The sequence below is a fragment of the Prunus dulcis genome, chromosome 1 (genome assembly GCF_902201215.1).
Source record: "Prunus dulcis chromosome 1, ALMONDv2, whole genome shotgun sequence".
Classification (NCBI taxonomy): Eukaryota; Viridiplantae; Streptophyta; class Magnoliopsida; order Rosales; family Rosaceae; genus Prunus; species Prunus dulcis.
In genome coordinates this window covers 40,470,661-40,494,427 of record NC_047650.1, presented here as the reverse complement: position 1 = coordinate 40,494,427, position 23,767 = coordinate 40,470,661, and the positions used below count along the sequence as shown (strand labels likewise).

The following is a 23,767-nucleotide window of genomic DNA, read 5'->3' as shown; positions in this document are numbered from 1 at the left end:
TATCCTGTGCTAGAGATGATATCATCTCTCATGAATCACTCAATGGGCGAAAGTTCTCATGGTGGAGAGGTCTATGCTAAGTGTTATGATGAGAGGGGTCAGCCAAATAAGCGAAATAGCAAACAAGGTACAAGGGGAAATCAAAATTTAAGCGATAGATTGAGTTGCTTCGAGTGTGGTTCTAAAGATCATTGGGAAAAAAAAGTTGTCCGATATGAAAGGAGAAAATGAACAAGAAGAAAGCTGGATACTCAAATACATAACATGTTCCTAAAGATAGTGACTGTAGAGCTTTGGCGATTTCTTTGGGTAATGCCTACTTCTCAGGCTTGGATTTTGGTTTTTAAAACTACTTTTATATGTTCTAATAAGAATTGGTTTGAAACATATGAGGAAAAGGATGGTTGTGATGTTAAAAGGATCATTTAGATTACAATGAGGACCATAATGCATGATGGGATTATAGGTCACTGGATAATGCGAGGTATGTTTCTTCACTACAGAAAAATCTTATTTCCTCGGTACTCTAGATCGAAGTGGGTACACATAAGAAAAATTTATAGTTATGAAGGGTTCATTTGTGTTTATGAGCAGAGAGATTCAATCTAATAATTTGTATAAGCTTTCAAAGGTTATAGTGGTGAGTGTAGGAATAGTTTCTAGTGAGAGGGATGATCTTTACGTATTAGTTCAGTGATGCTTCTTTATTGAGAAATTTCTCAAGATGTAATTCACGATCTTCATTAATAAAAAGAATGAGGATAATAAATAGAAAAAAAAAAAAATATATACATGTGCAATTGTAATTGCAAGTAAAATAAATCGAACAAATGAGAAAGTGCATCAGACATCGTTTTCTGGACGGATATTGCGGGATGCTGCCATTTACATGGTGCACGGCCGGTCTCCGGCCACAAGCGATGGTCCCAGTTTGGTGCAAAGCAATGAAACCACTTTGACAAATGAGATTCTCAGGAGGCCTTGTGGGCCTGCACACTAGATAAAATCGTTTTCCAGCTGACTTGGACTGATCCAACTCAACAACACATTAATTTCTTATGGGAGTGACTTTACAATATCTCTAAAATAGCCCCGACTCTATTTATTTATTATTTTTTTAGTACAAACAATAGTCTAAACTATAGAGTGAGGGGAGGTCTCTCACACACTCACACTATTAAGGTGACATGAGTTTTCAAACTTGAGGTCATTGGTCAGCAAATTAAGGTCATTTTCCACTGAACTATACCATGTTGGCATAGCCCTTCTACTACCATAAATAAACCCAAACATTTTTAGATGACCACTCGAGGTATTTCCCCACGAGCAAAGATTTTGTGCCAGCAAAAGTAACCACTTTTTCTGTATCAATTATAAGACTAAAACAATAAGATTTTTGTAATTTAATTGCGACAACTCAATAATTTAAATTCCCTTGTAAGATTACAATTATTCATAAGCTCTCCATTATGTTATATTTGTGTTTATTTAGGTAAATATTGGATATGATGGTTTTGAGGTTTTTGGGTGCTTGATGTAGAATGAAGCGGTTTAGTGATTGTGTTTCGGAATCATGGTGGCGCCTTGTGGCTAGCCACACCATCCCATGCTTGGGTGTGTAGGGAAATTGAGAACCTTATCAAAAAGTTCATCAAGCCCTTTTTAGTAATTTTGACAAAATATGTATAATTTGTCATTAGAAAAATCCTGGGTGTCCAGAGAAGGTTTTTTGGGCGTGGTAGAAGGAAGGACTTGTTTCCATGTTTCAAAATGGGCAGGCAGTCCATTGAAAACCAAATGTGAGCCACGTGACATGCCTGTGACTCTTGCAATGAGTTCAAAGGTCACGGCCCTTGGTCATGGACCCTGGACCCTTTGTTTTCCTTTTCTTTTTGGTCGAAGGACCCTGGACCCTTTTCCACCGGAAGAGCCTTAGCCCACGTGTGCTGTATGAGAGATTCTGAAAGCTACGTCTAAGATATAATTGCCGGCAGTAGCCACAACATGAACACATCACAATTTTCAATGATTCCTTTCCATGAAAATGAGGAAGCACCAACTTCATGTTTTTTCTTATTTTAGTTTTAATTTTTAAATTTTTCTAATTTTTCAACAGTCTTAATGTTCTTCTTTTATATATAAGCTAGCCTCTCAACCCCAATGCAGACCCATCAGGTCTATATCTGTAGGATGTACGGACTCTGCAAGGGTGAAACCAGGTATTCATATTAGGGTAAGTTGGCATATTTATAAATTTTTTAGGAAAAGGGCAATATTAAATTATCAATTAATTTAATGAAAATTAATATCAATTAATCAAACAAAAATCAATATCAATTAATATCATCAAAATGTATATATATATATATATATATATATATCAAATTATCAATTAAACAAACAAATCAAAACAATGTCATGGAGTAGAGTGGATCCAGGACTCCTCTTTATTGCTCATGTTCCATGGAGTGGAGGGTAAGGCTTCACATTGAATCTAATAACACAAAAAATTATAATTGGTCAAAGTCTTAGAGATTCAAATCTCTTATTGGTGTTTGTTAACCGAAAGGTTTGTCCACAATGGCTTGATTGTTATTGGACTTTCTACATGGTAAATGGATCATCTTAAGATGGTCATCTGGGAGGTATTTGCTTAGGTTTTGTCTTGTCCTCCTCCATAAGCCTCTTTGTTTTGCAAATACGTGGTAAGGAGTTGTTGGTAGCCACGGCATTTGGTTAGGGAGAGAAGAAAACTATATCTTTGTTTGGGTGGAGGTCGCCATTTGGAATCATGCGAGAGAGTCACATCGTTTGTTATTCCTATTTGGTTGTGAGTGTGATTTACTGTTCATTGAGTGAGGCATTAGGTGCATTTGAGGCTTTGGGTTGTGAGGTTGCCAAATGCTTCATAAACAACCCAATTTGTTGATACTAGATTTGTCTGCTCCTAGTACTCTAGAGACATATTCCAGTTACCTGTGAGGAACCTCGTTCAATTCGCGTCTCGTTATTTTCTTGTTCTTGCGCACTTTATTTTCTATATTATTTGAGGTATTTCCGTAAGGCTTGGTGCTTCTACCACAACAACATATATATATTGATGACAAGAATAGTAGTAGTGTAATATATTGCCATTTATGTAGTAAGGTATTAGTAAATCAGGTAGCTAAAAGTGTTTATTCAATGTGCTCGAGGTCTTGTATTCGATTTCCCATCTTTAATATCGCTTGTATCAAATTAAACATAACAATAATCATTCACGCCTGCATAGACCTCTATTAAATGAGCTAAAGAGTGAGCAAAATTATTGAAATAGCCTCAAAAGAAAATCATATTAACCTGAAACTCTATAAATTACAAGAAAACTATAATTTAAATAGTCAAAAGTATTTATGCCTACACTCGAGATCTGTGTCAAATTTCCTCTCCACCTACCTTAATGTCTTGACGATTGTCCATTCCATTCTATTCTAGAATACATGGATGCGCTGTGTTTAGATGAGACAGTAATTATTCATAACAATTATGGAGGAGGAGATAAGGTGCTGCTGCCACCCCAACTTGGTTTGGTTGGGAATCTTATGCTGTGATTTTGAAGCACAATGATGAGTTTCCAGATAATCCATTAAAATGAATCGAATGCTACAAATAATTCACAATGATGAATTTTTGTTGCTTTCTTTTTCTTTTTCTTTTCGGATTAAAATTGAAATCTGACCGAAGGGTTTTGGCTGTTATACATCAAAAAAAGAAAAAAGAAAAAGAAAAGAGGATTGTGTTCATCATATATGTTGCTTGCACTATTTTCTTAACAAATAATATTGTACAACAATATATATACTCTTTTATTTCCTTTTCTCAATTTTCAATTTTTGGGAACTCTACGAAAAGAGCAAAAACAAATTTGAAGTCGGGGGATTACAGTAACCAGCTAGATATATACAGTAGCGGCATCACAGAAATAGGCAGGCTTCTGAACAATCACAGTGAGCTTCTCCCTAACTGGAGGCTCGCATGGACAAGAAACTGCTATGAACTTTGGCACCTGATCTCCTGGCATCAGCACTGGCAGGCTCTGTTGCTGATTTTGCTTTGCCATCTATCACACAAGGAAACAAAAACCAATCAGATCACAACCCTTCATTTTAAAAAAAAAAATCAAAAAGAGAGAAAAATAGAAGATACCAAATTAATTTATGTACCATGTTAGGAAGTGCAGGTTTCTGATCCAACTCTGGTTGAATTTGATCTGCAGGGTTGTCTTCCACAGAGGAAAAAATGAGAGCTCGAATCCTGTCCCAGTGGAGGCAACACAAGAAGAAGGCACTGATGCTAAGCAAGAGGAACAGAAGAAGAGCCAAGCCAACAGGAAAAGCTAGATTAGGCCGAGTTGAAACTTCATAATTCTCCATAGTTGTTCTTCTTCTTTTCTTCTTTTTCTGCCTTTCTCATCTGATTTTTTGATGACCTGAAAAAGCATTAAGAGAGATGATAATTTAAGAGGAGGGTTTTCTATATATAGGCAAGTGTTTTGATTTGGAGATTTATTTTAATGGAGATGAGATTAGATGATTTGTGTGAGTGGGGTTGGTATATGTAAGATAGTGGAGAAGTGCTCGTACGCTTTATGAGTACTCTATGGTGTGATTCAGTACGGAAAGGGACTGCGTTTTGGTTTGTGTTAACTTCATTTTTGGGTGGTCTTTGAGGGGAAGAAAAGTTGGGGCCCTTGGTTTTGAAAAAGCACATGCAATAATATCATGGATGAAAAAAAAGAGGCAAAGGAGTTTGGATTGAGCGTAGTTTAGGGAAGAAGAAAGTATGAGTTGTTGAATTAAAAAGATAAAGGCAATTGGGTTTTGAGCAAAACCAGCAAAGTGAGTGCTAGTGCATGATGATTAATCAAGATAAATGACTGTTTCTAGCCATAATCTAAGTGGAAGTGTATGATGATTAATCAAGACATGCCTGCTGCTAAGTAGGCTTTAGAAAAACAAGTTATTATTAACCACTACACCATCAACCAGCACTTCGTTTGTGATATTTTTAATGTTGAAAAATATTCCTAATTCAAATCAACATCCTACTATTATTTTTTCTAAAAAAACAAACACAGTTACATAACTTGGTCCATGAATAAAGTCCAAATACTTATGTTTATTAAAAAAAAGGAAAAAGAATGAAATTGAGGAATTTTTCGATATCGATGATTCTCCTTGTGACAGCAAATATATAAGATTAAATTGGGTTGAGTAGAGAAAATTAATTAAGCCCAATTACACTCAAATACAACTCTATGCCTGCAATAAAAAACTTGTTTCCTGTCATGACAGATCACATCTTGTGCCAATCGATAATAGCTACTAGTCATAACATGATTGATCATACACATCAACCGTTTTATGTTACTTACGTGGTATGAAAATATGATATTTTAAACATAATTTTCATATATTTATAATATGAGCGATATTTTATTTTAATTTAATCTAAATTATAAAAAGATGATTCGAATTAGAGTGTAAAAGTAAGGACCACATTCACTCTAACAACTTGACTAAATCCATGTCTACAAAAAAATAAGTACATATTTATTTGCCTAGAAAATTTTCCTTTGGACTTCTACTGTTTTTTTCACTCTTAACTAGAGATTTACATGTAAACTGACTAGTCTTGTCTCCCATATTTTCAATGATTGCTATTCTGTAATAAAGGATAAGTATTTCATCCAAATTGATCAATATCATTTGTTGCCAGCTAGCTAGGTCGTCGAGATGATTGATTATGATCAGACTCCATAGAGTCACGTAAGGTCGAGGCAACTTTTAATCCCTTAAATGTTGAAAACGAAGGGGATAGAATTTGATTTGATGGCTGTCTAGCCAGCTACAAAAAGAACAAGGAAATATGAACACGATATACACTGGCTTTTACCCCATTAAGATTTATATTTTTACTGTCTAGTTTACTTTGCTTGATTGTACATGTCACCTTCTTTTGCCCTATTTACTATAGATTTTCTTGCATTATTTTATCGTCACCTTAGGGCTAATTGTTTCTGTTTCGTAATCATGCTGTTAAGCACCGGTGCTTATAAAGCTAATTACAGAAACCCTCGCAAAAACTTTTGATGGGGTGCAATATGACCTAGCAACATTTACTAATTTTTTTTTTTTACTGGAACATGTCAACTCACTAGCACTTGGAGCAACAGCAACCAATAAATTACTTTCTACGAGCTGCTTCTATTCAGTGACGTTCGGACTATTTATCCTTTAAATATATTATCATCTTTGCAAAAAAAAAAAAAAAAAAAAAAAAAGATCACTTCTAATTATGAAGATGAGGCCGCCCCTCCCCCCTCTTCTTTTTATTTTTCCCCAAACTAATGCCCAAAGAGGTGTAGGGTCCGTTTTAAGTATGACAAGTTAAATAATGGTGAAATAGATGATCCATGGACAGGATATAGTGCGGCTCATTTTGGGGTTATCCAATAAAAGATGGATTGAATGTGTCTACTTTTTTCCAAGAATGATTGGACTGTAAAAATATTAGGTCCTTGTCTCTCCCAACTTCAATTAATTGAGCCCCACTACTCCTACTTCCACTTATGACACAGGGCTACCACTTTTATAATTTAGATTAGAATCTAAGTCCGTTGGAAGTTGCTTGCCACAAAGTCCAAATAAAAGATGATATTGGATCTAATTAATTATACAGTTGAAACCTATTCTAATAAGTCCCCTAGATAATTTTGCTTGCGAGATTGACAAGTGGCTCGAATATTTTTCAGGAAGAAGCTTATAAATCATATTGAGGTTCAATTTCAAAAAATGATAAATATAGTTTGCTAGTCTGGTGACTGTTTAGATTAGGGCTGGCCTCGGTTTAGTTTGGTTTGAAATTTAGGCCCAAACTGCATACCGAATCGAAAGCCTAGGTGGAAGACTTTTCGACACCCACCCGAACCAACGCGTCAGAACACTAATGATGCCGGTTTACCGAAATGGTTTGGGTTAGGTTCGATTCTAGTTTTTTATGAACACAGATGAGATAAAGGCAATGTGCATCCTGGTGGCGAGATATAGACTCCATATTTGCGTAGCTAAAAAACGAGAGAGAGAGAGAGAGAGAGAGAGAGAGAGAGAGAGAGAGAGAGAGAGAGAGATGAGGACCATGTAGTAGAAACCAAATATGTTGAATAAGTGTCTGAAAATGCCAAGGAGGTGGGATCTGATGATTTAGGGTTTGGATTACAACTTTAGAATCGCCTTCAAAATTGGCAGAGGAGGACTCTAACTTTAAGACTTCGCATTTTTATGTTTCCAGTTCTTAGAAGTAATATTATTAGCTTGCAAATAAATACCAAGAAAATGGTTTGATGTTCATAAAGTAAAAGAAACATAGTTGATATTCGTAGCTTCATAATTTTAGGAATCATTTGGTTTATATTCCATCGGGATTGTGATTTTGGTAAACACAATGTGTAGCTTTTCATAAATTAACTAGAACGAAAACTTGATTTGTCATTCAATTGGACTGAGGTTATTTTTTCTTATAATTCACATTATTTTGGATTAGGTTTTGAAACATAAAAATTGGATACAATAGTATTTCATTTACCCTCCAATACTCCATTCTTAAACCTTATACCCTATCAACCAGGGACGGATGCATTAAGGGATAAATAAGGTCACTTGACCTTATGAATCTCGGAAAACTTTCATGACAGCTTAAATGTTGATCTCATGGAAAATTGGTGGGCAACCCTCAGTTACCCACTAACTGTTCAGCGAAACGCCCCAACCAAAGGGCCTCTGAGCTCTCCTCTGCCAACCTTAAAGGCATAATGGTTCTTAGATTTGGTCTAATTCTCTGATAATAGTATGTGAAACAAACAATTCAATGGAGAAATTGAATTGTTTCATTCATCCATAACACACATCACATAATGCACGGCAAAGTAGAAATGACAGTCAAATTTCCCATAATGTGCAAGAAATTCATGAAAAGGTGTTGCTGATAAAATGAAAAATACAAAAAATGTTTATATTAAGTTGAAGCTGAGATTGGATGGTATGAAACAAAGCAAGTCAAGTTAGATTAGGAGACTACTCAAGAAATCATTTGCCAACAACCTAAACAAGTTGTTCTCAAGAGGAACTTTAATAAAAAAGAAAAAGGAAACGTAGTTTTCACAAAATAAGGTTTTTACTATGAATAGTAGAATACTTTACTTTTTCATAGTAATCCTTGTCCAAAAAAACGCTTAGGAACTTTTACACATTGACTTCTTGAAGTAAAAATTATGTATCCTCCGTTGTTATAAACCATTTAAAATCTATAACTGCTGTAAACTGGACTGCAACTACAATTTCAAGCATGCACCTTTCGGCGCTGACAATTCTCTTAGAAACCGGTACTTATTTTAGTATCCTCCAATACCTTGATTAAATCTTCAGAATTGAAGCAACATGCCATTGAATATCACAAATTATCCATTACATGGAAGAAAGCATTTAATTGATATTAATACATACTTGTTCTCATATCTGCATCCTAACTAATCTCTTTAAACTAGTCATGTCACAAAATATGCATTTTTATATATGCCAACGAAAATGAATTTGGTGTTGGACTATAGTCACGTACATTGTGAGGAATGGATTGAGCATGGCCCTTCTTTTAGAACATTAATAAAAACAAGTCTCATTCATAGGTCTTTCCTTGCACACTGTGAGCTACACAATTACAAATCAACTGTCCTCAGTTTTGATATTGCTTTTGCTTTGTAATCATGTTGTTAAGCACAGGTGCTTATAAAGCTAATTACAGAAACCCTTGTAAAAGTTTTGATGGAGTGCACTACCACTTAGCAACATTTACTTCTTTTTTTTATATATACAGGAATATGTCAACCCCACTTTAGCACTTGGAACAAAGTGAAGTGACTGATAAATTACTTTTGCCTACGAGCAGATTTTATTCAGTGACGATAAATCTAGTATCGTCTTTGTAAAAAATTAGATAAATGTGAGATTTCTTCTAGCTATGAAGATGAGGTACACTTTTTTGTTTCTTCTTTCAAGTATGACAAGTTAAATAATGGTGAAATAGATAATCCATGGACAGGACATAGTGCGGTTCCTATTTGGGGTTATCCAACAAAAATTAGATTGAATGTGTCTACTTTTTACGTTATTTTGTTAGTTTATGTTATAAAATTTGAACTTTTGTGATTGTTTTTTCTTGGATGTTTGGTTAACTTTTCCTTAGCAGTAAATAAATAAGTAATACAAAAGTAAAAACCATACTGTGGTGGATGTTAGAGTCATGTCATTTCGCACAATTCTGGGAAGAAGGAAAAATTGGCAAATATCCTACCTCCTGGTGGAAAGGAGTTTCAACATTTTCTCCATGATTGGGCTTTTTTTTTTTCCCCATAAAAGTGAGTCTAGCTATTTTCTTGGTAATCACAAAAGAGGTTCTCACACAGGTCTTCCTTTTTTTTCTTTTTTCTTTTTTAAATTTATCTTTTTTAAGTTTACCGTGAACATAAAAAATGTGATTGCTTCTGTAAAATAGAAATTAATACAATTCACCTTTTAACCCAAAAGAAGGGGGAAAAAAAACTATCTCCAATTTATTTTATAGAACCGAGTTTCTACTAGCACTTCTACTGAAAAAAGCCCTATGTCGTACTTTTTGGGCCTAAATATATTGGACTGCTTTTGCAAAGAAACTTTCATATTGCATTAAGCAATTGAAAGCATATTTGGACTGCAACATGCATATAACAATATGTGGTTTTATAACAGGAAATCAACGGTTCACAATCGATCACGTACTCGATATTTAGAAAACTCACATATGAAATCGTACCCATCATTACATTAGAGCCTTTGTTTCCAGATGAATCAGTGTAGTATCCTTTATTGGACATACAAAGCGTTATGTGCTGGCGTTCAAAGAAAGATTAAGGGAAATATCTTGGCACCTTCCTAGATACTCTCTGGAAATGATTGAGCTCCTTCCTTTTATTGCAAGCTTTATAGTTGAAGCACATAAAGGTGCATAATTGGGCCTTCCTCTTCTTTTGGTCTTATCAAAAGATTCTTGCCCTTTAAAATTGGCAAAGTGAGTTGAAGATCATGTCAATGCAAATCAAACCTCCCTCTGATACCGTAAAGGAGAAAAATAAGGCATGGTGGGAAAAGACAGATTTAACAATTGAAAGAAAATATCAGCACAATAATTTTACACAAATTACTTTTTTTCATGCTTTTTAGGCACTAATGGATATTCCCTTTGTTGTGTGAACGGCCCCAATAGGAGTTCATTATTTGTCCAAATTATGGATTGATACTGTCCCTATCATAGTCATCTAAGTCCAATTCTTGAGTTGAGTTAGGTTCAATGGATCTTTAGGTGTGGAGTTTTATTACAATTGTCTCGATGTAATTAAGAGTGGACCACCTATATTTAAACTGTAGATTATTATTGTATTCTCCGATGTGCAACTTACACATCATGACTTGTATCGAGCCACCAACACCAATACCAAAACCAACACCCTTAAACTAGTGTAAGATAAGTTTTTCGTGGACTGTTGAACTATGGATATTCCCTGGCAAAATTGGTTGAATTTTTCTCAGATCTTCACAGCCATACATCATTAATATCCATATAAATCTCTAATTGCTACTTGAATTTTGGCATCATTGAACAATGTACTTTCAAATGTTTGAACCTTCTATCCATATAAACTGTCAACTTGCACCAAGAGGCATACATATTGAAGTGTCATCTGGGCTTTAGAGGAAACAGACCCTACAGATGGAAGTTTCAAAGCCCTACCATCTGTGGTCTTCACAGAAAACAACGTGTAGGTGTGGTTAATATTGTTTCCCCTCGAGGGTACCATTAAGGCCATGAATTTATGATTTTAGTTTGCATTTGGGAACTTGGAAACAAGGCTGCCAAATCTATCAATTACTAGTAGATTGGGAAGAACTGTAGTAGGCATTTCTGCCAGTGTGAACTACGTTTAGCTGAAGATCTTTCAAGCCAATTCCGTGAGCAAAAATTAATGGTTGTATTGAAGGTTTTGGTTGTTAACCTATTGTAGAAGGTGACTCTTGAATCTTGAACTTAGTAAACTTGCTCTTATTTTGAGATATATGAATGAAAAATGCGGGCACTGATAGTATACTTGCTTTTGGTACTACCTAGTCTACAAGCTATATATTCTATTGAGGGATTCTTAAAATATTTTTATTTGTGGGATACCCTTTATGTTTTTTTTTTCATCGATTCACGCCGCCTATTTTTCAAGTTCCCATTCATAAATCATCCTTACAAAATCATGCAAATTGAAATTGATTAAAGCATCTATTTGGGATCAACAAAATAATCGAATACAGTTTTTCAAGAAAATACTATAATAACAACTATTGAATTTAGTGGTCAAATGGTTTTAGATTCAAGTGATTTTTTGCAGGGATGATCTTTGAGGAAATATCTAAAAACTAGATTGTTCGGATCATTGAATTACAATGTGTGGTGGGCCCTACAAAAGTGTCCCTCAAATAAAAATAAACTTATTATTTGAAGAATCCTTCAATTGAAGCTATAGATATTTCAAAATCTTATATTTTCATTTGGTTTACCATGAAATTTTGTGCTCATTATGTGCTTGTGATTTCTTTATAAAATTTATGTACATGTGTTTAGAAATAAGCAAAATTCTATACTGGATGATTAGGAGACAATACAAATCTGAAGAAGCCCTAAAACAAGAATCTTAAATTGGTTCATAAGTACACTTTTGATTTGAAGAGGCAATTATGGGCTAGATTCAAAAATTTCTTGACAAAGCATATGAAGATGCATCACATCAGGGTGGTCGAGGATTTGGACGAGCCAGTCTCTGCACAAGAATTGGACTTCATTCATTAGGTAACATATGTGTGTACAGGCCTAGAAGATTAGTGCACTACATCGATTTCACTGATGTATTTCGTTAAGCAGGCTTCCTCCGAAGTTGATTTCCGAATAACGAGAATATGGTAATTTGGTCGATTCAAGACTTGCAAAAATTTTGTTACGACATTCTTGGACTTATTCATAATGATCTTGCTTACCAAGCTTGTCTCACGCATATGGGATCGCACTATTAGCGAGATCACTGACACTGCCAACGCTCAACGCTCAAAAGGATACAGACCAATCATAAAGAAATTACTAAAAACATTTTCTATTTTAGATACTAACCGCTTCTATTTTTTCTGGAATGTGCTACTAATCTTTTAGTATCCTCCAATACCTTAATTAAGTAGCATTGGATATCACATATTATCCCGTACATGGAAGAAAGCATTTAATTGACACTAAGACATACTTGTTCTCATATCTATATAGTCACTATGTCTTTAAACTAGTCATATCACATAATTTGCATTTTATTTCTGCCAATGAAAATGAATTTGGTGTTGGACTATATAGTCACGGACATTGTGAGGAAGGGATTGAGCATGTGGCCTAGGCTATTTTCTTAGAAAGCTTGTAATTAATTAAATTTTTTTACAAAATTAATAAAAACAAGTCTCAACAAGCAAATTTGTAAAAGGTGACTTTTGAATCTTGAACTTAGAAAATTTGCTATGTTTTTGAGATATATGGATGAAAAAATCAGGCTCTGTTTTTGGAAAAATACACATAGCAAACTTGCTTTTGGTACTATCTAGTCCACAATATAAATCTGGGCACTGATATAGAAACAAAAATAATTATATATACACTACTTATTACAGGTCAAAATCTATATTTTCATTTTGTTTACCATGAATTTCTGTGCTCGTTATGTGGTTGTGCTTTCTTTGTAAAATGTCTGTGCATGTTAAAGATAAGAAAACTTCTGCAATAGTTAGTGGCTGTGAAAACTTGAATTGAACCTTTAATTGGTCGCAGATGGGAGGCAAAAGTCTATTTCTTCCTAGCCCTTCTTTCCCAATGCAACGAAAAGAAAAGGCCAAAGAAAATTAAACAATAAGAATAATTTGTCTACATCCGCTCTTTATATGCAAAATATAACGACATGAGGTTCAGCTGGCAGGCAACTACATCCATAGAAAGCTTTTCTTTTACAGCATCAATCCTTTTCCCTATCTAATTTTATTTGTAATCAATCAACAACCAACATCACCAAAGGGAAGTTGGTTGTGTCAATTCACTTCAACATGGCTCTTCTAGTTTGAGTATTCTTCTTGGGCACTTAAATTTTTATTTTATTTTTTTGTATAAGTGATATTGTACATTAAATTTAATCTCAACTACGGGGAAGGGGATTCGAACTCGAGTGCAGCATAGGAACACATACGCTTTAGCAAATTTAGCTAAGCCCATGTATGCAAAAGAAATCTTGAGCACTTAAATTTAAATGTAAAGGACACTCTTTTCCTCCTCTTGGGAGTGTAGTAGGAATACAAAATACATTGTACATAAATTCACATCTCCTACTGAAGAAAACTGTACTCCATGAAAATTATTGATTAAATAAAGACAATTACAACTTCTCAATTGCAACCCTCATTGAAAATCCAAGATTTGGGAAAGAAAAGAAAAAGAAAAAAGAAGCCATCTCCTCAAAAACTTTATCACAGAGTTCATCTTACTTTCCCTTATCCCATTTGTTCTTGCAATTACAAACATCTTCCTCCATATCCTGCATTTCTAAACAGTGCTTGCTTTATGTCTTCAGAAGTTACTGTTGTTCTCTGATCAAAATCCTGTTTCCATGACATCAATGAACACAAGAGAACATTAATTCAACACTTCTCCAACTAAACAAAGAGATTATATATGTTGGTGGAAAGCCAAAAAACCCAATGCCATTGTGGGCATCTGAAAGCAAAAAAGCCAATTGCATACCTCTGAGCAAGAAGCTTGCATTGCAAAATCATTGAAGCAACTAATAACACACTGTTGAATCTCAAGACCTAATGCTTCCAAGGTAGACACAGTAGATAATAACAGCCCTGGCTTTCCTGCACAGCAAATGTCAATTCTGGTGTCCACATTCCTCCTTTGCACATCAAACTGCAAACAAATCAAACAGAAATTAATGTTCAATTCAGATTTTTGGGGTTTTTTATATATATAATTATTTTTAATTCGAGCTTTTATTTGAGGGTCTAAAAGTGAAGTGGTTGAAGCAGAGTACATACCTTTGGTGAGTTTCTCACTAACATTTCATTTGGTTTCACATCCTTGAAAAGGCTCATCACATTTAACTGATCTGCATCTGTTTCAATTTCTTGTTGCAAATTGTTGATTCTCTCCAGGAGCTCCTTCATGTAATCTATGGTGTCTCCAAGTATAGATGTTCTGTCCATCTACCAAATTGACCAAATTAGCCTTCATACTCAACACTAATCATATTGTACATACATGCATTCTGCAAATTTGGGCAGAAGAGTGATTTAATTACCTTACTTATCTTGGGCACAATTGATCTTAGCATCGAAAGGCGGTCGTTTAATCTCTTTCTTCTTCTTCTCTCAGCCATTAGATTCTTTGAAGGCTGTCCCTGCAACTTCTTGCTATTACCTCTGTTATTTCTCTCCTCGCACATCCCCATGTTGAAAACTGGGACTTGATCAGGGGACTGAATTGGCTCCATTTTGCAGGCTGCTTCAGCTTGGGTCTCCAAGTTGTGTATTTCATCCCCAAGCAAACCCAACTCTTCTTCTTCAAGCATGGACCATGGATTGTCTTCTTGGACCGGAAACGGCGGCGTATCGAGTGTGTTGTAGGATGAGTCAGTGAGCTGCTGTTGAGCTGAGAGGCCATCTTCACCAGCACCAAAGCCTAAGGGATAGTAGACTTCATTGAAGGTGCTGTTGTTGTTGTTGTAGCAGTTGCTTAAGTTTGGCTCAAATGGAGGTGAGAATTCTTGGGTGCAAGAAGAGTTTGGGAAGAAAGTTGGAGGGTTTTGATCAAGGTAACCAAAATTACCCCAACTGCCACTACTGGACAAGAACTCATTCATTTCTGTTGGAATGGTTTCCCATGTACTGTCTCTTCTTAGAGCTAAAAGCTCCTCTAAGAAACTATGCTCACTGAGCTCCATTTCTTTCTTCTTTTTTTTCTCTCTCTATTTCTCTTGGGAATGTTTATGCTGCTAATTTGGTAAGTGCCCTGATAACAAGAAGATGCACCAAGTGGAACATTTATATAGGAGCAAGCAGAAAAGGCTACTTCCATTATTATAATACATTACAGTGTACATTATGTTTCTTTATTAGGACCCTAATGCCTAAGATTTATTCTTTTATTTTATTTTATTTTTGTCTGAAGCCTAAGATTATTATGGAATCTACCTTTTCCTCTCTCTCTCTCTCTCTCTCATCTTGTTCATGCTCTTGCTTATGCCTATAGGGTAGAGAAAAACTTGAATAGGGTTTGTGTCATGCCGCGGTGTTGAGTGAAAAAACAACACAATTAAGATATAATACGTCATTTAAAAAATAAAAAATTATTTAGACACGTGTCATTTTTTAACTCAATTGTTTCGGCACTTGATAAAAACTGCCTTGGACTGAAAATTATTAGCTATGGAAGGGGAGAGATTTAAAGTCTTTTTCACCGAAATCTCTGCAATCAAACAAACAAACAAAATATTTAAATGCTATGCTAGGAAAATTTTGACCCACACTTTCTGTCTGAACCGTAAAGGTTGGGGTTAGCATCAAAGACTCTGTCAGGTTCCTTGTATGCTTGAGCTCACTGATACTAATTGGGCATGAACATCCACCACCCTCTCTCTCTCTCTCTTCTCTCTCTCTTCTCTCTTTGTGAGAAAAATGGCTGAATTGGGTCCCACGCATCAATGCCTCCAAAATTTGGCTGAGCTCACAATTTCAAATGAGTTGGTGGGCCTCGTTTTCTTTTCTTTATGTTCCTATTACTAACTTAGAATTATTCATCTACTTTAGTTTTAAGAATCTATTTCGTTTGGGATTGTTTCTCTATGAATTACATCTTTTAATAAAAGTGTTTTTATTATAAATATTTTGCATTTTTATTATTAAAAAATCTTCTTTTTTTTTAAAAAAAAAAAAAAAGCATTGAAGAGTGCTTTCTACAAAAGGACATAGCAAGTGCTTCTTCAAAAATCGCTTCCATGATTCATAAACTCTTCTAAATTTTCTGCCAAACGATATAAGAAGCACTTTTAGTTGCCATATGACCATTTTAGAAGCACTTCCCACATACCCCTTCTAGAAGCACTTCCCACATGCCCATTCTCTTCCTATTTTAGTTTTAGGATTAGGAATAATGTTAAGGTTTTTGCCTTCTTGCCTCACCTAGGTACTTTTTTGACATTTTCAAGTTAGGTGTTCAATACTATTTAGTTAAAATTTGAAATTTATAACACATGACATATTTCAACTGAACAATGCATGTCATCAAACATAGAAATTCTTCAATGAATTTTTTTTTCTTGGGTAGTCATCGGTACTATTAGAATACAAATGTAATTAAATCGTAAATACCTTTTGTATTAACCTAAAGACTCATTTTGGCATTATCTTTGTGGGGTTTTTTTTAGTATTTCATGAATAATAATATACATAGCCTTCCTTGGGAGCTATATATAGTTATTTATTTGTGTGGCTGTTTTGGCTTATACGATCAATGCATTATTTGGCAGTCGACATATGAGGCATTTTTTGTGCATGTAGGGCTTTTAGGTTGGTTTTTGTTTGTTTGTTTGTTTTTTTTTTTTCTTCGGAGCGTGGGCGTCGTTGAATTACCAAAGAGGACAAAGTGTTGGTGTGCATTTTCATTGTTGTTACTATTATGACCCTTTGTTTGTATTAGCAAATTTCCTGGTAGGTAATCTGGGAATCTGAATAAAAACTATGATTTGAAGGTGGCGACATACAGCCCCATCCAAAATGGCGGTGGTAGAGGTTTGACTTCGCAGCTTTTTTGAGATTTTGTTTCTATGTCTAAAGTCTAATAATAATGATGGATTGTTGCCACAACACGTCTTGTGTAAAAAAACACGGCCGCAAAAGGATAACTACTCCATCAATCGATTCAATGATCTAAATTCAGAGTTTAACACGTTACAATGAAAATCAATCAAATTATTTGTCTAAATTCACAATCTAAATATTTTATGTTGTAAGGCACTCAATCCGGTAATAGAATCCTTCCTTATTTAATAAGGAAACTAGTCTTTATAGCTAACATGATTTTCATGCATTATACATAAGAGTTGTCCATCATTTCTTGGCGGACTTATGATGTGGGACATAATTTTATATTATCGAATTGTGAATCTAAATAACACATTCAGACAAATGATAACGCGACGATGAAAATTTAGATTAAGCTCTAGCTCATTACCATGTTTAATCCAAACCATGTGTGGCTATTTCTCAGTGGAGTGCTAGTAATTTTGCATATAGCTAGTACTGCGTAGAGTAGGCCATGCAGGGGTACATCTTGATCTTGTTGTTTTTATGGCATTATAAAAATATATAGCGTGCAAAGAACGCATTAGTGTAATAGTTTGGAGTATTTATTCCATAAGGTAAGATCCTGAATTCGAATCATAATATCCGTAAAATGTGTGTGAACCGTCTAAGTATTTTGAAAGGAATTAGTTATATAAACAAGGGATAAGCCTATAAATCTAGTTGAACCCGCCCACGGCTGAGTTGTATGGAAATGAGAGCTAGCTAGCTAGCTAGCAACTAGAATTTATTCTGGTTTCTTTACCAAGGGCAGACAAATTCTTGTACCAGTGTTCCTAAACTAATTATGTTTGGAAAAAAGAAAGTTGATTAAACCAGCTCTCTATCTAATCAGACCATTTTGGTCTCTTAATGAAGTGATTATATATGAACCCAAAAAGCTATTAGGAACCTCAGTCACATGCTATTCATGAAACAAAACAAGCAATTGAAAAGATCAATTCTAGACACGTGGGGAGGAGCCTAGGCTACCTATTTTCCTAGTGATTATGCACCTGGTGCATTAATTATGATTAGTTATGAAATTAAGAAGAAAAAATGGGACGTAATTATCTTTGGAACCCTCTGGATTATATATAAAAATATTCAGGTGGACACGGTTTGTTTGTAATAGAAAAGGACAATAGAGAAAGAGGTTTTTTTTTAATGTGTGTGTGGTAGTGTTGACTCTCTTGAATTCAATTTTCTAAGCAGCCTCGCGGCTATTCTATGTACCAAATGATGAAACATGCAACAAATGATGGAACTTGTTAGAAATTATGAACCATTTTCATCATGGTGAAAGGCAATTTATGCTTTAATCTACGTTTTTGCTCTCCATGTTTGCGAAATTCTGATACTGGGTTCTTCTATTATATAATTGGATTAAAATGGTCAAAAGTAAAATGATGAAAATAAATTACTGTGTAAGGGCAACTGATCAAGGGTAATAATGGAAGTTTCACTCTTAATGATAAATGTTGTAAAATTCAACAGCATTGGGCGTTTTTAAGTGTGATTTTATCTCAAAAGATCATAGTAAATTTATTTTTAAGATTGGACGGTCCCTTATCATATATGAGATAGTTGTATTTGATTCACACAATTTCAAACAATTTCAACCATTAAACAAGCGCTAAATCTCAAAAGTTTAAGATACTAAAACGTGAGTGAAAATTAACGTATAATAATAAGTTAATACTTCTCTTCTTACGTCGCCAAATTATGTACATAAATAGAAATATGTCACATCCCGGGATCGGCTCCACCGTAGTACGATATTGTCCGCTTTGGGCCCCCCTCACGGTTTTGTTTCTGGGAGCTCACGAGCAACTTCCCAGTGGGTCACCTATCCTGGGATTGTTCTGGCCCCCAACTCACTTAACTTCGGAGTTCCTACGACTCCGAAGCCAGTGAGCTCCCAAAAGGCCTCGTGCTAGATGGATGCGGATGTGCACATATAAGGCACATCACCCCCTTTCCGTTGGTTGATGTGGGATCTTACAATCCACCCCCCTTAAGGGCCCGACGTCCTCGTCGGCACACTCGCACCACACGGCAGAGTGACTCTGATACCAAATTGTCACATCCCGGGATCGGCTCCGCCGTAGCACGATATTGTCCTCTTTGGGCCCCCTTCTCTGCCCTCACGGTTTTGTTTCTAGGAGCTCACGAGCAACTTCCCAGTGGGTCACCCATCTTGGGATTGCTCTAGCCCCAAACTCGCTTAACTTCGGAGTTCCTATGACTCCGAAGTCAGTGAGCTCCCAAAAGGCCTCGTGCTAGATGGACGCAGGTGTGCACATATAAGGCACATTACCCCCTTTCCGTTGGTTGATGTGAAATCTTACAAAATACTATATATAAACAAGTGTGTGTAACCTAAATTAAAAAATTAATAAGGAAGTTAGAGATTTCGATTCACGACCTCTACACATTACGTTGGAAAACTAGTGAACCCAAAAGCATTAAATTGTTATAGGAACTAAGCTGGAATTTTTTACCCATTATGAATTTTGTAAAGAAATAGATATAAATTAAGTTAATTGGCCAAATTAATGTACCCATCCCCTTCACCGAAGTTTAATCCTCATCCTCATACATTAGAGTAAGTTCCCACATGCAAGCGCCGCATAAGCATAAGCAAGTTACCTAAACACGTGGTAATCTAGTTAGTGATAGATGGCATCTGAGCAGGTTCCCACGTGTCATGTGCATGGCAGCTCCTTAGAAATCGCGAGAATATACTTTATGGTCCGTGTGCATTGGTTGATTTTCGGGCAAAACCAACAAATTTGACGTGCGGCTTTTAAAAACCGACCCAAATACCAACCCAACAAGAGCTGACTATTCACTCACCCCAACACATGCATTAGAATTCAGATCTAGCTAATTTGTCTTATTTATGCTAATTATTAATTAACTAATTTGTTTTTTGTTTTATGATAACTCGTGTACGGTTTGTTTGTTCAATAATATGTGTACCTTGTATATATTTTGGTCGGGTCGGGCCTTTTATCTTCAAAAGCAAACAACTAGGGTTTGTACTAAACATTATTATATTCATGGGAGCTCTCAAAAAACTTAGTTGCAAAAGCTATAGCAGCAGTGCTATCTCTAGTCAATTATGCTATTGTATGTGAAAGTGTTATTACGTATGTCATAAGGTTATTGATGACAAAATAGTGATATATCTCGTTTCATGAAAGTCTTTCTCCTTGAAATCAGGCATGAAATAAGCTATTTTTATATCTAAAATAATAAACCCAATCATCTTTGTTTTTGTTTTTGTGGATAAATTAGTAATGAAGATAAACCTCCCTAAATCTTCCACTTTTTTTTTTTTTTTTCTCATCCAGAACTAAACGAGAATATTTTGACTTAAAAGTCGACAATTAACTTCAAATACTTTGCGGGCAAAACTCAGCTGTTTCTTTCCCATAATAAAACAAGAGTAAGGACGGACCATGCAATCTGGGAAAGAGGAAAATTATATCTGTTAGACTGTACGTTTTGATGCAACCTTACATGTGTAAATTCTTGTCAGTCTTTCTGAACTTTGGATGGTCCATATTTTATAGCACATGATTCATAATGTTCTAATTTAGTTTACCCATCGATCTCATCTGGCTAGATATATTTGTTTTGTTTCGCTACACAACTTCTTTGTTCTTGATTATATTTAAACTTATGGGATGTAGCTTGATCAGTTGTGCTATAGTTCTTTGATTCATGTTTAAAATAAAACAATTTTCTTTTTTCCAATTTGGAGAAGAGTATACAAAAATAACGTCTACGGAGATAAAATCCTTATGATGATATGTACACATCACTTATCTCGTATCAGGTAACACAAAAATATAATTATCTAATATACGTAATATCTATCACCAAAACATTATATTTTTTTCGAAGGACAACTTTTTCCTTACTTAAAGAGAAGATATTAATTTAATCACCTTCAAGTCTTCAAGAAAATCAGTTGAAATATTCCAAAGAAGAAGAAAGAAAGAAACACTACCTTTGCAACAGTAAAGATTTGATAAGGATGGACTTGTTGTAGTTTTACAGGCTGTTCTAATCACTTGACGCCATCTAGAAGAATATCTAATTGTATGTATTAGTTGTTGTCATTAGATATCGAAAAACTTTGGATGCGTATTGGACAAATAAAATTAAAAAAAAGTTAAAAATCAAGGGAAGGGAATAGAAGGAAAGATTTGAGAGATTAATTAACAACAACTAGAGATCAAATTATAAGCTAATCAAACTATAAATGACAAGACTAGGGCGACCACGAGAGGTACAGGGCACCAAAGTTATCAAATTTTTGTGTCCCTATTGGATGGTGTGAGAGAAAACCGCGGCTTCTTCTCCCTACCACCCCGACACTAAGCGGTTTCAGAAAAGCTGTTTCATCTCTCTCAGTCTCTCTCTTAAGTCATATGCATAATGCATGCACACACAGAATGCAATAATACAGCTTTTGACAGCCCACAATATGGTGAGGGGGTTTTGAGGCGTCTCCAAAAACCACTTTTGACTCTCTCTCTCTCTCTCTCTATGAATCTAAGTTTGTCATTTTATGGCTTGTTTGTTAATGGGTAGGGGTCCAAAGGAACAGAGACCAAAGCTCTACAGTGTTAGCTACTGCATAAAGCCTTTTCCTACAGAAGAGTAGTAAGTCGTCATTTTTTGCCTTTTTGAGACAGAAGCTGCTTCCTTGTGTTCATGTGTATGGCTGTATGTATATTTCTTTTCTTATTCGGATGTTGGTATGATATTATTATGTGGATGTTATTATAAATATTTTTATAAAAAAATAGAAAAAAAAAGTAGAAAATATATAGTGTTTGCACGATAATAACTTCCAACCATCAACATAAAGAGAATTTGTATATATAGGTAGTAGCACGTTAATACAAACTTTTACAATTATATATATGTGGGTGTTAAAGTGAGGAAATCGTGTGGAAATGAGAGACTAAAATTATTGATGTTATTAGGGAAAAGAGTGTACTAGCTAGTATATGTGAGTTACAAACTTTTACAATTACATATAGACCCATGTGAAAGTGAGAGACTAGTGTTATTGATGTTACAAGGGAAAAGAGTGTTTGGTATGGGCTACCAATATATTTGCAATACTTAACACATTGTTGATATTTGGTTGTAGCATGATAATATTTTATTAGTGTTTTCTCATACGACCAACAAAATTAACATTGATAATGCATCAGTTATTGTAGATTGATATTCAGTATCGGTCAATCATTACATCTATTATTATTGGTGAAATGATTGTTTGGTACTGTATACCAATTTTCAATTTCCGGTATTTGATATATCTACATTCGATCTCAACCAATCAGATTTTTATCATTATTTTGCTTTCAAAACATTATTACCATCATTGTTATAACATTGCAAAAGTTGCTGCACTGCAAAATAAAGCTTCTAATAGATATTGGTTGGCCCTATAAAATTGTGTGTACGTCCATGGATAGCAAATCCATATCAAAAGGAGCCAGTCAGTCCCTCACGAGTCCTTTCCTGGCAAGAAAACTAGATGCATGGCAACCCCACCACACATATTCATGTTTTTAAAGATCCTTCACAGATTCACTCTTCATCATCAAAAGACGTGTCCATTCTCTCTCTCTCTCTCTCTCTCTCTCTCCGCTTATGTAATGTTAAGTTACATGCAATTTAATTCGATGGCCTCATCTGAAGTCATAACCCAAAAAAAACAAAAGGAAAAAGAAAACCATTAGTGATGCTTCTAAGCCCTCCCATATGTTCATTCTTCATTTGCTTGTGTGTAAAGTTCGTTTCTCGCAGCCCTAGTTTTAATTTATAGTGACATTCTCTTATGCCTCCTCTTTTGTTTTCTTTTTCCAACTTTTTTTTGGTTGGTTAGAAAAGTATTTAAGTAGATAAAAAGGCAGTTTATTTTACACGACCCTTATGACCCACCACAACTGCGATCGACTTTAAAAGTATACCTAGGTTTCAAAACACATGTTAACATTCTTGTTTGTCACCTAGTAAAAATTATTGACCCTGGTGTAGTAAAAGTTAGCGAATTTCACACCACTCAAGGAAAAGATAGAGTAATATTGGGGTAAAATTGAACACTGGTTAAAGACCTTTTCAGTGCCCTGGCAAGAAAAAGAAAAAAACTTTTTCTGCAAATTTTCTTAGCAAACAAACAAAAACAAAACTTTATGCAATTTTAGTTTTGCCACCAGATCAATCTGAAGAGAAAAAAATGCTTCAACTTCGAATTTGGTAGAATCATGTGCATAATCGTTTGTTGATTTCAAAAGTTCAGAAATGTGAAATTAAATAAACAAAATGAAGTCATGAAGAGCTGTTAAATTTACAGCAATAATGTCGTCTTTATCTATAATATTCAGTTTCCTCCCTTCTTTGTTAGATGCGGTTGGTATGATTGAATACAAAAATAAAGCATGCACAGTGCTAATATAAAATAATATGATCAGTAGAAAATATGCAAATATGGTAAGATCAAACAATTTCCATGAAAATATCAGAAAAATATATATATGACGCTACCGTGAACTTTTCGATACTCAAAAGAGAATGCTTGTAGGAACAAAAGCCATGGAATTTTAAGGATCAACTCATGAAAGATTAACAAAACCTATCTAGAAGTTGAAGGAAAAGAATTGAGCCCACAGACAGAAGAACAAATTCTGTGTGCCAAAATTTGGGTT

General features: G+C 34.9%; 2 protein-coding genes across 2 annotated transcripts; both read right to left on the bottom strand.

The window, feature by feature from the left end:
• Positions 1-3,773: 3,773 nt before the first annotated feature.
• LOC117614943 (uncharacterized protein At5g65660-like) lies at positions 3,774-4,706 on the bottom strand. Its single transcript, XM_034343883.1, has 2 exons — positions 4,203-4,706; positions 3,774-4,099 (listed from the first exon to the last, which is right to left on the bottom strand). Exons 1-2 carry the CDS (start codon positions 4,410-4,412, stop codon positions 3,932-3,934), a joined length of 378 nt encoding a protein of 125 aa, XP_034199774.1. The 5' UTR covers positions 4,413-4,706; the 3' UTR covers positions 3,774-3,931.
• Positions 4,707-13,482: 8,776 nt separating this feature from the next.
• On the bottom strand, positions 13,483-15,295 carry LOC117613979 (transcription factor bHLH93-like). Its single transcript, XM_034342632.1, has 4 exons — positions 14,489-15,295; positions 14,226-14,393; positions 13,930-14,097; positions 13,483-13,787 (listed from the first exon to the last, which is right to left on the bottom strand). The coding sequence occupies exons 1-4, from the start codon at positions 15,128-15,130 to the stop codon at positions 13,701-13,703; spliced, it is 1,065 nt and encodes a 354-aa protein (XP_034198523.1). The 5' UTR covers positions 15,131-15,295; the 3' UTR covers positions 13,483-13,700.
• Between the last annotated feature and the right edge of the window lie 8,472 nt (positions 15,296-23,767).